We start from the raw sequence: 14,691 nt of genomic DNA on the forward strand, positions 1-14,691 counted from the left end.
CCTAGCCACCCTGACTGTTAAGTAGCGCCTCCTGATATCTAACCTAAACCTACCCTCTGCCAGTTCGTGACCGTTATTCCTGGTCACTCCTGGCGGTGCTCGGGGAAACAGTGACCTCCCCAATGCCTGCTGATCCCCTCTGACTAATTTATAACAGGCCACAAGATCCCCCCTCAGCCTTCTCTTTTGGAGGCTGAACAGGTTCAGGTCCCGCAGCCTGTCCTCATAGGGCCTGCCCTGTTGTCCCCTGATTATGTGAGTGGCCCTCCTCTGGACCCTCTCCATGCTGTCGACATCCCTCTTGAAGTGCGGCGCCCAGAACTGGACGCAATACTCCAGCTGGGGCCTGACCAGTGCCGCATAGAGGGGGAGGATCACCTCCTTAGACTGGCTCGAGATGCATCTGTGGATGCATGCCAAGGTGCGGTTGGTCTTCCTGACTGCCTCTCCACACTGCCGGCCCATGTTCATCTTGGAGTCAATGATGACCCCCAGATCCCTTTCCGCCTCCGTGCTGACAACAGGGGAGTTCCCCAACCTGTAGGTATGGTGCTGGTTGTTCCTCCCAAGGTGCATCACCTTGCACTTGTCTGTGTTGAAACCCATCCTATTCTCGTCCGCCCACCCTTGTAACCTGTCTAGGTACCGTAGTACTTTTCCTTTCTCTAGTACCTTCCACCTGAAGGTATTAGAAGCTTTCATTGTTTCACAAGTAACATTAAATTATTTATAGCCCCAGGCAAGATAGTAAAGAATGGGTGTATCGTAAACCCCTAATTTGTGCAAAAAAACAGGCAAAGGGAAGTTAAGTAACTTGTCCAAGGATCCATAAGAAGTCTGTGCAAACCTAGGACAACAATCTGGACTCCTCATTCCTAACCATGTGTTTTAATTGCTGGGTCACTTCTCTGTGGTTAAAGCACATGGCTTCATCTCAATATATGCAGGCTATCAGTTCTGAGGATGAAGGGGGAAAAGCTTAGGGGAGAGGAATATGTGGTCAGAAATTAAATATTTTCAATTTATTTTATTTTCAAAACACTTGAAATTGAACACTTCAGTAATGATGAGATAACTGTAGAATTCTGGGAATAAATGGGATGATATTATTATTGGCTGCCAGTGATGTCATACTACACAGATATAAATAATGTTCACGAATTTAAAAAAAGCAAAAAATCCAACAGCATACTAGGTTGAATTTACAGGAATGTCACTTGCAAATAAAAGGAAGTAATTCTCCCACTTTATTCAGTGCTGATGAGGAGTACAGTACCTGGAGTACTGTGTCCAGTTTTGGGCCCCACGCTTCAAAAAAAGATGTGGGCAATTTGGAAAGAGTCCAGCACAGAGCAACAAAAATGACTAGGGACCTGGGAGGCAAGACTTATGAGGAAAGACTGAAATAAGTAGGGTTATTTATTCTGAAGAAGAGAAGACTGAAGGGGATTTCATAACAGTCTTCAAATACCTGAAGCGTGATTACAGAGAGGATGCAGATAGGATTTTCTTCTTAACCATATGGGACAGGACTAGGAGCAATGGCCTCAAACTGCAGCAGGAGAATTTTAGGTTGAGATCAGGAGGAACTTTCTGACTATGAGGGTGGTCAAGATTGGAACAGCTACATAGAGAAACTGTGGAATCTCCATTCTTTGAAGTTTTCAAGAACCGGTTGGACAGATACTTGGCTGGGATGGTTTAGTCAGAGACGATGCTGCTTTGAGCAGGAGAGTGGACTAGATGACCTTGTGAAGTCCCTTCCACCACTACTTTCCTATGATTCTATGAAAGATCAAGTGACTCCCTTTGTTTTTATTCAGAATCAGTGTCTTGTAAGAGTGCTACAATTCCTCACGTGAAAAATGTAAATTGCCAGTCCCCACATTGGACTTCTATTACCTGACTCTTGATTGCTACTGTCTGGTGTAAGTCGTTCCACCGCTGCAGATGCACAAGTTATTATAGCTGAGACCCGAACAACATCGTGTATATCCGTGAGAGCCCTTGTTAAGTTTTCTATAGTTGCATTCTGCCACCGGGGAGCTGAGAAATGATAAGGAAACAAGCACAGAAGAAAGTGTGTTTAAGATAATAAAGAAATACAGTCTCTAACCCAGGGGTTCCCAAACCTATATTCCAAAAATCTAAAATGTATACTGGTAGGGGTACATGGGAAGCTGGTAAATCTGGAGGGGGTACACAATAAGAAAAAGTTTGGGAACCTCTGCTCTAACCAATCCACTAGCTATAGATGTCTCCCTGAAAGGAACTGATAGAGACCCCACCTTTGGCTTCATTTACACTGGACAGTGTTGGAGAGTATCTAGGAGGGGTCACATGGTCTCTGAGAATCACAGATATTATTTACTATTAAAAACCTATGAATAGGAGAATGTATTTGAGGAGAAGTCTGAAACTGCAAGATCCTTTCCCGGGACCATTAATTAACTTTCAACTACTATTGACTAGCAGGCTTGTTTAGTCTGTCTACTCACTCAGCTTCCAAGCATTTTTCCACTGCTCCAGCATAGTTCTGAGGATGTGCATATCTTCAGGCAGGCCTGCCTTAGACTCCTTGGACTCTTTTCTCCCCTTACTGATCTTTGCCTGAGTTGGCTCCTTGCCCCTTTGTACAAAATCATCAGCTTGGGTAGGCAGAGCTGTCCAGCGGAAGGCTCCCTTCTCAGGCTTCTGAGCTGCTCAGGCAATGTTATTAGAAAGAGATCAGCAGAAGCCTACTGCAAAAGGTACCTCCTGCAGAATGGTCAGGTTAGAAAAACCACAAACCTTGGCATTTCCTAAAATATAGTACAATCTATATTCAGCCTCTCTTGTTAACCCCACTGACATTGAATGGTTTGTAGATTTAGTTTCATTTCAGTTGAGTGGAGGAGACAGACCATCTTATGTTCTTTCTAGAAAACTCTTAGGGTGGTGGAATAAGAATCTAGAAGCCTGGAGGGATCCTACAGATCAGAGGTCAGCAACATCCGGCCTGCATGCTGGATCTGGCTTATGAAGCCAGAAAGTTTCACCTCTGCCTGTACCCATGCTGGGACTGGCTGTCAGGAGCTGTGTTGGGGGTGGGCAGCACAGCCCCACCCAGTTCCCCAGCTGCACTGGGGGTGCAGCTTCCAGCTGGTGAGGAACTGACTTGGGGTTGGGCAGCTTCTACTTGCACCTGTGCTGTAGTGAGGAAGTTAGGGGGAGAAGTGGCAGCACTGCAGATGCAGCTTCCAGCTACCTGGCCCCAGCACAGCTCCCCACCAGCTGGGAGCTGCCCCTGTACTACAGTTGTGGAGTGTGGGGTGGGGAGAAGTAGCAGCAATAGTATGGCCATAGTTCCCAAATGCCTGACCCTGGTGCAGCTTTCTTTTGGCTGGAAACTGTACTCACATCACAGATGGGGAGCAGGGGGCTGAGAAAAGCAGTATAGGCACAGCTTCTAGCTGCCTGGCCCCAGGGTAGGTGCAGGCAACCCCTTCTCAAGGCCATCTGGTCCACACTGGACTGGAGCCAGACTGTTCTGGCCCACGGCTTGCAAAGGTTGCCAGCTGCTGCTATAGACAGAACAGTGGCAATGTTAGGCTAGAAGTAGACTTAGAAATTGTCTGCTGAGTATAACTAAGTTACATTTCAGACAGCATATTCTCAAAATACTTTGGCTTGGCATTTCACTAACATGTGAATTTAGCATTTTTTAACATCTCTGAAGACTGAAGCATCTGTAGGATCACATCATACGTCCAAGCTAGGCAGCAGTGGTGCAAGGGATACTCTTGCTGTCAACAAGGACTGAACTGCAAGTGGCCAAGACAGTTTGCATTAACAGAAAGTCAGAGATAAGAAACAGCAGTGACTTCCTCTTAGGAATCTCCTTTGAAGAACAATGATGTAATTATTAAGAAGTAATGTTCTAAAGCATTCAGCATTCCACAAACTGGCCCACAGATCTCCTACCTGTTTCTTTTTGTGGCTGGAAACTCCAATGCACTGGAGGTCTTGGGAAGTGCTGCTGGAGGTGTTTGTAATACTCATCATGATTCTCTAGGATGAAGCAATCCTTTCCTCTCTTGTCCATCTGATGGACAATCTTGACTGTCCCTAAATATACACAGCAACACAATCACATGAGAACTGCACAAACATATATCAAAGAGGGATGTATTTCCCTGGTAGGTATGGGAGAATATATTTGGACAGCTGTTGCTGAAAAGACTTAACAATGCAGTTTTGGGGTGGGACGGTTGTAGGAATAAATTAAAATGTAGGTGTGACTTTGGTGCTGTTGGCTCCATTTCAGTAATGGATATTACAATTGTGTCCAGTATACCATCTCAGCAATAAAGTCAGTTTTGGAACCAACTGAGTAATTTCTTAAGTCTTATTTCACAAAAATTGGAATGCTGGTCAGCAAAAAAGTTTTAAAATAGTTTCAGGTACTCCACCCTCCTGCTACCTTTTGGATTTACAATCATATTCTTGTGTTTCTTTAAAACATGTTTTTTCTGGCTCCTCTTGCTGTGTGAAAGACCCATGCAAGGAAGAGGAAAAGCTAATTTGTTCCACAGCGGAAAGAGTAATTCTTGCTATTCACAAAGTGCTGCAAAATACATTCAGTGAACAAAATGAAAAATTAGAGAAAAATCTTCTCTACTTCCTTTCCATTCTTGTGATCATAAAACACAAACACTTTAGACATTAGTTTGATTAGATTGATGGTGCCCCTTTAAAAAAATCCTACCTCAATCCATAGACAAATGTCAAATATTTAAAACAGACCTGCCCAACATCTTAGCAGCTGAGAGCCACACACTATGGAAGCTGCACCATCAGGGGCTGCACATCACAGGGACCACAGGCCCCTCTCACCTCCACAGGAGCAAGCTCCCCCAGCACTGTATGGGTGGGCAGCTCCCTCCCCATTGCTGCACCTGCATGTAGATAGGCACTCCCCACAGCCACTGCATATGGGCAGGGAGGTGGGCAGGTGCTCCCACATCACTGCATCATACAGGTGGGTGGTCAAGTAGATCCCCTCCTTCCACCTCCTTGGCTGTGGGTTCCCCTGCTGCAGTGTACTATGAGCTCCCTGAGCACTGCTGGCCACATTGCTCTACCCTGTCTCATCTCCTGGGTCAGGGGTAGGAAGCGAAAGCCAGAGAAAGGAGGGGGAGCCTGGAGCGAGGGCCACAGCAGCCAAAGCAGTAATAGGAGTGGTGGCTGAGCAATCCCAGGGGCTGCAAATTTAGCCCTTGTAGGCTGCCAGCTGGACAGCCCTGATTTAAAATAAATGTCCAAGCAACTAGTTGTTCATTAAAACCAGCCAAAATTCCCAAATGATATCTATAATATAAAGTCCTCAAAATGCTCAGTACTTAGTATTTTCTACTTTGTCTCATCCTCAAAAATTTTGGAAGACAGACAGAAACATTGCTAAAACTATCACCAAACCTGGACTCTGGAGAGCCAATGATGGGAATGAGTTCCAGCCAGGGAACCCACATGGCGCAAACCATTCATTAGCTATGTTAAACCAGTTGGGCGTTAGCTCCATAACCTTTATAGCAGTATCACACAGGAACTGTCTCTGTCAGATCCAAATAATTTAGGTGTCTTAAGGATAAAAAACAATTATTGAAGCTAAGTGAAGGCCAGTGCAGACTATAAAACACTGGTGAAATGAGCAACAAGCTCAGGGGCTGCACATCACAGGAGCCACAGGCCCCTCTCACCTCCCCCAGCACCATATGAGTGGGCAGCTCCCTTGCCATTGCTGCACCATGCATGTAGATAGGCACCCCCCCCACAGCCACTGAACCATGCATATGGGCAGGGAGGTGGCCAGGTAATTACCAAGCAGGCTGAAACACATTCTGCACTGACTTAAATTTCCAAATGGGCTGGAGTTGGCGCTCCGGATAGACATTTCAATAGTCTAACTTTGAGCTAGTTGTGATCTAGCATGAAAAACGTTACTGTGTTAATATTGGGTAACTCCTACAACTATTACAGTAATTACCTGTATTTTTAGTAGTACTTGATTCAAAGTGGCTAATCCTATGCTTAAATGCTAATCCCTCAATAGGTATATTGGATTCCTTGCCTACTGCATTAAAGTATGAACAGGAATTTGTAGCAGGGTCTGTCTGCATTACCAAAGTAAAGTTCATGTTCAAAGGCATTCTTGGCAGCGTATGTGTGTTTCCTCAGACAGGAGGTTGGACGTTCCCACTTCTTCATAGGGGATGCTGATCTAAGACACTTCCTTTCTGTTTCATCAGCTGTACTGTTGTAACCAACAGGGTCATCTGCTGGCAGAACTCTTGGGCAATAAGCAGGCAACCTGCAGGCATAAAGTGGGAATGTTTATGGGGAAAAGGACACTGCCCTTTTCATCTAATTATTGAAATCTCCATTCAGTATGTAAATGGACTTTTTTGAATTTTCACAGTCTCAGGTAGCATGGTAAACTCAACATTCCAGGAATACTTGTAGTACTATGGGTGATATTAATTCTGCTTTATATGCTGTCCCGGTACTTGATCACAGGTTTTGCCAATAGTCACTTTATTCAGTGCAGAGGTTCTATAGTGTGTGGTAAATGCAGCATTTCAATATTTTTTCTTCTCAGTAGGCACGTCTATACATGAAATTAATGCAACGCAGTAAATTCCAGCACATAGCATGCCAGAGATTATTGCTCTTGGGTCCTGCATTTAAATACGCGCCTGGGAGTGCAGGAAGCTGAGCCGGGTCAGAGCAGCCCTGGCTCGCAGGAGGCCCAGGAAGTCAACCTGCTAACCTGGGGTGCTCCAACCTGGATCAATGTGCTGCGGAGGGGCTGACGGGGCCACAAGGGTGCTCCAGTGCAGGACTAGCCACCAGGCAGCTCCCACACTGAAGCACCCTCATGCCCCAGCCAGCCCCATCAGTGTTAACACATGTGTTGCTATGCACTAAAGAACACTGCCACAGGACAGTATTTATGTTCACAAGTGCTAACCATGGTGGAGTTAACTGGTTTACTGCGGTCTGATAGAGCTGATGTGTAGACACTCAGACTTTACTGTGGAGTTATTTAGGCAGATCCACAGTAAATGTCTTGTGTAAATGCACCCAGTAGGTGGTCACTGACTTCATTCACTGTACTCCCTACTTGAACCTAGCTTTTACACAATATCAAACTGAATAAGAGTATAATATGATGCTGTTTCAGAAAAGGCAAGCATCATACTGGGAACATCATAGTTAAGACACAGGAGAACATTCTCTGGTTTACTCAATGCTGGTGATGCTTCAGATGGAGTGCTAGAAGAATAAGAGGTTTAGAAAACATGGCCTAAGAAGAAAGACTAAAAGAATGGGTTTTGTTTAATCTAGAAAAAAGAAGAAGAATGGCAAACATTAAACTACTACATCCATATGTAAAACACTGTTAGAAAGGAGATAGCGATCAATCGTTCTCCACCTTCTTTGGAGAAAACATGAACAAAAAGTCACTTAAAGTCCATGGTAATTCACAAGAATTAATCAGCTTAATTTGTAGCAAAGAAATTTTAGGTTGGATATTAGGAATATTTCCTAACTGTTGGAGTTGTAAAACACTGGAGATGTTACAAAGGATTTATGTGGAAACTCTTCCTTTGGAAGTTTTAAAGAACAGGCCAAGATGTACATGATCCTCCCTTAGTGTAGGTGTTAGGGTAATGATATGAACTTTGGGGAGTACTGAGTGTGCAGCTGAATGAAGGCTTTTTCCTATGTCTCAGCAAAAGCTGCTGGTCACATATTAAAAGCAACTAACTTTGTTAATGCTTAAGTAAGCGGATTCTTAACCAACGGATAGGGTACACAGTGCATGATGTGTTGGGTAAAAATAGAATGTAGCCCACCAGTGTCAGGAGACATAGCAGAAATATAGCCTTGGAGATGGTACTGAAGTCAGCAAGAAAACTAGAAAGAACCAGTGAGAAACCGGAAGTGACCTAAAGAAGATGGGGGTCAAAGTCTTATGCATGCGCTCTTAGCACAGAGGTATGTAAATGAAGGAAATGCATAGGAAATACCATGCTAAGGAAGCAAACAGTAAACAGAAGTGGAGCTTGAGATGGGAGGAGAAATAGGTGGGACCAAAGGAGGGACATAGGCGCAGTAAATGTTAATATGTATGAACCATGGTGTATAAAATGTAGAAAGAAGTAATGTTCAGGGCAGGTCCCCTGTTTGTTGTTTTTTGGGACTTTTGCCCGAAGCTGTCTCCATTCTGAATAAAGCTGTTGTGAGCAATGTGTGCTGGTGTTTGCTCCCTGCTTGCCCTGGCTAATGAGTAACAGGATCCATGGGCAATTCGACTGTCTTCTCCCTAGTCATTGGGTGCTGCATGGAGTCGGGGGTCTAACAGTAGGGTGATAGAAAAAATTATAATACTTCATCCTATGTTGCTGTCAAATTAATACTCCCCATACACACATACATGGAAGTTCTAGAAAATCTGAAAGAAGAGAAAGATGATACATTTATCTTCTGCATATGGTTTAGAGCAGTGGTTTTCAACCTGTGGTATGCAGACCCTGGGGGTCCACAAATTATGTCTAAGGGGTCTGCAAAAGACTACGATCAATCAAAATAATGCAAATACCCACACCTACAATTCAAAGGGGTCCACACCACCATTCAAAATCTCCAAAGGGGTCCACACCTCAATTCAAAATATTTTAGGGGTCCACAAATGAAAAAAGGTTGAAAACCATTGGTCTATAGGTTTGAGAGAAGACCAAATACTTATGTCAGATAAATAAATACAAAAGCCATGATAGTGACACTGTCTGTGTCTACACATGTGCTTAACTGTGGAGTAGACTAATTAGTGGCAGAGTAAAGCATCACCATCTACATGTGCAATGCTATTAGGCTACAGTAAACTAATTAACACTGCTGTAAGATAGTACAGAGGGGTAATTAACTGCAATTAAATGCATGTTTAGATGTGTAAATTGCTCCCGGTCAGCCCGGCTAGCAAAGGACTAGACTGCCTGCTGTCTAGCCACATGGCTTCACACTTTCAGCACCCTTGTATCCCAGCCAGCTCCTCCGTTGTCCAATACAACCACCCACAGCTTGGGGCTGGCTCCCTATGCCCCCAGCCCTAGCATAAACTGCTCTGCCCTAGCTCAAATTGCTGCTGTCCTAGGAGCGCATGTAGATGCTGTGCCCAGGAGTAGTTTACTCTGGCACAAAAACAGCTGCCGCTGCAGTGACAACTGACCGTGCTGCTGCAATTAGCATGGTGGGAGCTGGTACTACCACATGTATCAGCAGCTGGCCCAAACATGGGCCTGCCCTGCTATGCCTCTGATCAAATGAGGAGATGGGAAGGCCAGCAGATGGTGATAAAGGGAAGGGGTAAAGCTAGCCTCACAATAAAAGAAATGACTATTAGTTCACCTTGGAAAACTTAACAAAGATAGCAATAATAGTATAGGAGATGCTATCAAATGAGCCCTCTTACCTATAGTAGACTGGGAGGAGCGTCTCAGGTTTCTGCTGTGCTTGGCTCTGGGAACTGACTTCCATGACATCTTCTCCAGCTTGAATTTCATCCAATAATTTCAAATCACTTTCAGAAGAAAGTTCATCCTTGATTCTGTTCCAGTCAAACTTTTGTTTTGTGAAACTATGAGGCTCATCCTGAATCCACCCACCCCAAGCAGCCTGTTGATTCACAATCCATTGAGCTGTGGTCCTGTTCAGCTTCTTCAAAAGCATTTCCTCCCATCCCTGACTCCTAGTCCTTGATACTGAGACGTCCCTTGGAGATACCTTCTTTTCTTGTCCTCTTCTGGTCACTGCAGTCGATGACATTTCATGAGACTCTGTCAGGAATGTCTTTGAAAAAGGAGTTTCATGAAGAAGTGGAGGTGAGCTCTGCCTTTTGGTTCTCCACAGAGACTCTTCCCTGGTTCCCATAGGAGGTGGAATATCTGATTTCAAAAGGCAAGGTGGTTGCTTCAGAGGGTGGAGTTTCAGTGGCTTCCCTACTTTCTTAGCAATAGCTTCTTTGTTTTTGGGCTTTCGAATGATTCCAGAAGCATCATAGAGGTACTTGAAGTCACATTCCTTATAGGGGAGGGTGGGCAGTCCTCTGTGCTTCACAACTTCCTTGGAGAATCTCAGGTCTATAGCTATCTTCTTGAGGTACTTTACATAGCATTGTGAATAACAGGGCTGGGAAAGGCAGGTATCTTGCAAAGGCCTGGTGGTCTTTGTAGTTTGCAAGTCTACAGGTGAGTTGCTGCAGGACTGGAAGTGCCCAGATGGCTCATGGCTCTCCTCAGAAACAGTGACCCTCAGTCTATCATCCATAGCAAATGGATTATTACTGCTGCAAAGGGTTGATATATTCATCCTTCTAGCACTGGTGAAATATCTTGCTTCTGCTACTGGAAAACACATTGAAATATAGAAATCAGTCTGAAGAGCTATATTAACAACCCAGGTCAGCATGGTTTCCTTAGACATTGTTGGAACCCACTGAAATAATTAATATTACAAGGAAAACCAATGGGACACTCCATTTATCCAATTCATCAGAGCTCCATGGTAACACCTTCCACTGCTATCCCTTTCAGTATCTTGGTCTGCATTCATAGAAGCCATGTTGGGTAGTCACTAGTTTGGCATAACAGAGTGGATCTCCTATGGTCTGATAATGCTGGGACAATCACCTGATGATCTAGAATCAGCACACCTCTTAAGTATATGCTTAAGCACATCTCTGTTCAGCTAAGCAATTACATACATACTAAATTTTAAGCCCTTACTTGAGATCCACTGAAATGGGACTTAAGCACATGCTTAAGTGATTTGCTTAACTGGAATCTACATTTCAAAAAATGATAAAGGAGCAACAAAGAGAAAAGAAAAGGAGAATGGGATAGATAGTGAGAGGGAGAAAAAGAAAATAACCAGGCTCTTAGTCCATGTTTCTCAGTCTCTCTCTCTTCCCCGCTCCCTAGTCTCCTCCCCCCCAATAATTTACTTTCTTTACTCTTTGATATAGAGATTCTACAGCTCCACCTAGATTATTAATTGTGTTTCTGTCCTATATTATCCCTTCCTTTTTTCCTGCTATCAGCAGCTTCTTTGTCTCTGAGGGTGGGGCATGGTGGCGCAGTAGCTGACGCATCTTGCTATATCTTTAAAGGTATGAGCCCTACTCTAGATTTGTGCTATAGGCCCTCTCTCAGACAACACAGTAAAAATTTTATGGGAGACATCTAGGCCTCCATATTTAAGTCATAAAGCCCAGTTCATTCAACAAAGGATAGTAACTTGTGTTCACTACTGTCCTTACCTTGATTTGAATCAGAAACCTGGAGACAAAGCCCCAATACTATATTAACAATCCCCTGAACAATGATGTCCTAGTTTTCCTATCTGTCAGCACTTGCTGGTTTGCATATATGTTGTCAAATCCCACTAAAACAGCATGAGAACTTTACTGAAGCTAAGAAAAAATGGGTCAGCTATGAAGTCAATAAATACTCTGTATTTACCTTTCTGAAAGGTTTCTCCAATTTTGGTCTTAACAGGCACAATCTGCAACTAATTGCATGTTAAATCATAGCTGCTTTGCTGTTCAGAGGCCTTCCTCCAAGTTGTGTACAGGTGTTACCTAGCAACTAGTGACAATTAAATTCCATCAAGTGTCATTGATCTATATTCCAACTGGGTTGTTCGTGCTTTTAGTAGCTCAATTGCCTTCATTTAGCTAAAGAGATACCTTATTTTGTAAGGAGAGATACCTATTGAGAGAAATCTTATTTTGTAAGGTGTATTTTTAACATCTTTTCTTATTATCTGCTGGTAAGACTTTCATATAATTGTACTAAAGTCCAATTAGAATTTGCTATGTAAACCTGATTTTTAAATAGGATATCAACATTTGTTCTTAGCAGAAACCTGGTGCATGCATTATTATTATTATCTTTTCATTTCCCACTATCACCAGATACAATTTTTGTTAAATTTTGATTCTAAACTAGTTTGCAAGCTTTTTGGAAAGGGGACTTCATTGTCAGTGCTTACCACATGATAATCTCTATATAATAAAAATGAACAATCAGATTCGTTTGTCAGATTTTAAAGTGCAATAAAGAGAAAATAAAATAAGGATAACTAGATTTTAATTTTTCTTTCCATTAATCTCAAAGAGAACCTGCTCTATCTTGAAAAACTGACTTTCTTAACCTATATTCATTATTACTTAGTTTAAACAACGTACAGTTTGCAGTCTAAAACTAAGAGACCCCAGATGATACTGATATCTTAACTAGGAGATAATATTAGAAGATGTCTGACAAATAAAAATATAGAAGCACTTTCCACTGTAAAAAATCATAAACTATATGTATACACATGCACAATCCTGCAACAACATATTAAAAGTGCAGTTCCTTACAGGAGGGAAGAGACTCAAAAATGAAGGCTGGAACTAGGTTAGAGAAAAAAGGCAGAATGGGTGCAAGGGAGAGAACAGAAGGGGAGGTGGACAGTAATATTAAGCAAAGGGGAAAGGGCATATAGAGAGAGAACGGAAAAATAGTGAATGCAAAAAAAATAAGAAAGCCGAAATGTGGTTGAGATTTTTGCTTTCTGCAAAGGAATAAGCCTAGATCTGTAACTGCAAGTCTCCTGTGCTAGTTTAAAGCCTGGTCTATCAATATTTTGTACCTCTTAAATAGCCTGGTGAGGAATGACCTCTCTCCAAATTATTAAATCAGTTCATGCCTTAGCATGGAATCTGGCACTGGGACTGGCTTGCTTGGCAGCTGGGGAGCTCAGTAGCATAACTACGGGTGGGCAAACAGGGAACCAGCCCTGGCACTGAGTTAGAAGGGGCTCCAGAATTGCCCCCCCCACCCCACCCCTTCCCAGCTCTTGGAACCTGTGCATCTCCTGCACTCTCCCCACTTTCCATCTGCTCTCCCACAGTTTGCCAGGATGCCAATCCTGCTTGTTATACTTCTGCATGATGCTCTTGAGGGTACCACCCTTCAGGACAGCCCACATTCTGTAGAGACTCAGGCACTGACATAGGCGCTGACTTATTTTTGCCGGGGGGGGATAAGATGGTGGACATGTACCCCCTGTCCCCAACCCCCAATGGGGTGGGTGTGTTAGGAAGGGAGGTGTGGTTACAGGTGATGCATGGGGAGATAGGAAGGGGCAAAGGCAACATGGCAGCAGGGTGGAGGGGCATCTACCCCATGAGATTTCTGCCCCCACAGCGGGGCACAGGGCTACAACCGGGCTAGACCAGCTCCAGGCAGAAGCCACCACCACAGCCCAGAGGGTGGGACCTGGCGCAGAAGGGAGCACTACACTGCCATGGCTCCCATGGTGAGGTGCCCCCTGCCTGCCCAGCAGCAGCAGAGACAACTCTGAACAACTGCCACTGCTGTGCCTTACCTTATAGGCCGCTGAACGGGGTGGGCGACCCAGGCTGTGGCCTGATCAATGTTTAGCACATTAATTTAGCTAGCTATGGAGTTAAAAAATAGCTATACCACTTTAACCGGAAGGACAATTGCATATTTGTGGGTTATATAAATTTACACGCTAAAAGTTTGTAGAGCCATGGCCTGGGTGTCCCACTCCATTCCGCGACCTATGCCTCACCTTGTCAGCCATGGTAGGGTTGCCAACTCTATTTGAATCTATTCCAGGAGATTTCTAGAACACCAGCATGCCTGCAACACACAGCGTAAACGTGCCCACATGGTTGTGTATATCAGTTACAGATTACGGTGTAGACTTCACATCAGGAAGGCAAATGCACATTACTATTACATTTTAAAAACCCACTGGACTACTGACTATAAATCAGATTTAATATTTACTATCGATTTTAATGAATGCCCTAACATTTATCTCGCAGGTGACTCTTAGCCGTCTCCTGAAGATGTATATCCAATTTCTGGAGACTCTAGGGCAATTCTGGCAGGTTGGCAACCCTAGGCCGTGGCAGCGCAGTGCTCCATCCTGCACCAGATTCCACCCACTGGGCCATGGAGGCGGCTCTTGCCCAGACATGAAGCCAACAGCAGCGTGGAGTCACCGTAGCCGCTCCACCCAGCTCTGTGGAGCCCCACCAAAGTGCAGGGCCTGGGGCAGTCACCCCAATTCCCCTTGTCCAGGGACAGCCCTGGTCCCCATCCACAGGTTGAGAAACACTGGTCTAGAGCAGTGGTTTGGGGCCATCTACAAGTTAGATCAAACCCTGCACACCAGGATCAGGCCCCAGGAGCCCTGCACCATCTCCACCCACTGTTTTCAGGCTCCAGGGCCCCACACCACCCACACCTGGTCCTGCATGCAGGGATTGGGGCTCTGGGGCAACATCTCCCAGCCCTGAGTGCCAGGATGGGTCTTGGGCTGCTGTTTACCCAGTTGAGCATGCAGGGCCATGGACCTGTGGGAAGTCTCATGGGCCAAATGACAGGGCACCAGAGGCCAGGTCTGGCCCACAGGCTGTGGTTTGAGCACCCTTCCTCTACAGTAGAATTATCCCCACACCCTCACTGAGTCCTGATCCCATCCTCTTCTCCTGTCTGCTTATCTGCTCTAATTTCTGCTCCCTTTCCTCTACTTACATAGTTTATATAAAATTCTTGCCACAAAGGC

General features: G+C 44.5%; 1 protein-coding gene across 1 annotated transcript in view; it reads right to left on the reverse strand.

The window, feature by feature from the left end:
- HEATR4 (HEAT repeat containing 4) overlaps positions 1 to 12,877 on the reverse strand; it is a 48,979-nt gene extending 36,102 nt beyond the window's left edge. Inside the window, exons 1-5 of the mRNA XM_090033302.1 lie at positions 9,515 to 12,877; positions 6,162 to 6,349; positions 3,964 to 4,107; positions 2,499 to 2,699; positions 1,903 to 2,046 (exon numbers count right to left, since the gene is read on the reverse strand). Of these exons, the coding sequence (XP_089889428.1) occupies positions 1,903 to 2,046; positions 2,499 to 2,699; positions 3,964 to 4,107; positions 6,162 to 6,349; positions 9,515 to 10,524 (1,687 nt within the window). The 5' untranslated portion in view covers positions 10,525 to 12,877. The remainder of the gene's footprint in view (positions 1 to 1,902; positions 2,047 to 2,498; positions 2,700 to 3,963; positions 4,108 to 6,161; positions 6,350 to 9,514) is intronic.
- Positions 12,878 to 14,691: the final 1,814 nt, after the last annotated feature.

The sequence above is a fragment of the Crocodylus siamensis genome, chromosome 2 (genome assembly GCF_052110815.1).
Source record: "Crocodylus siamensis isolate JL-2025a chromosome 2, ASM5211081v1, whole genome shotgun sequence".
Classification (NCBI taxonomy): Eukaryota; Metazoa; Chordata; order Crocodylia; family Crocodylidae; genus Crocodylus; species Crocodylus siamensis.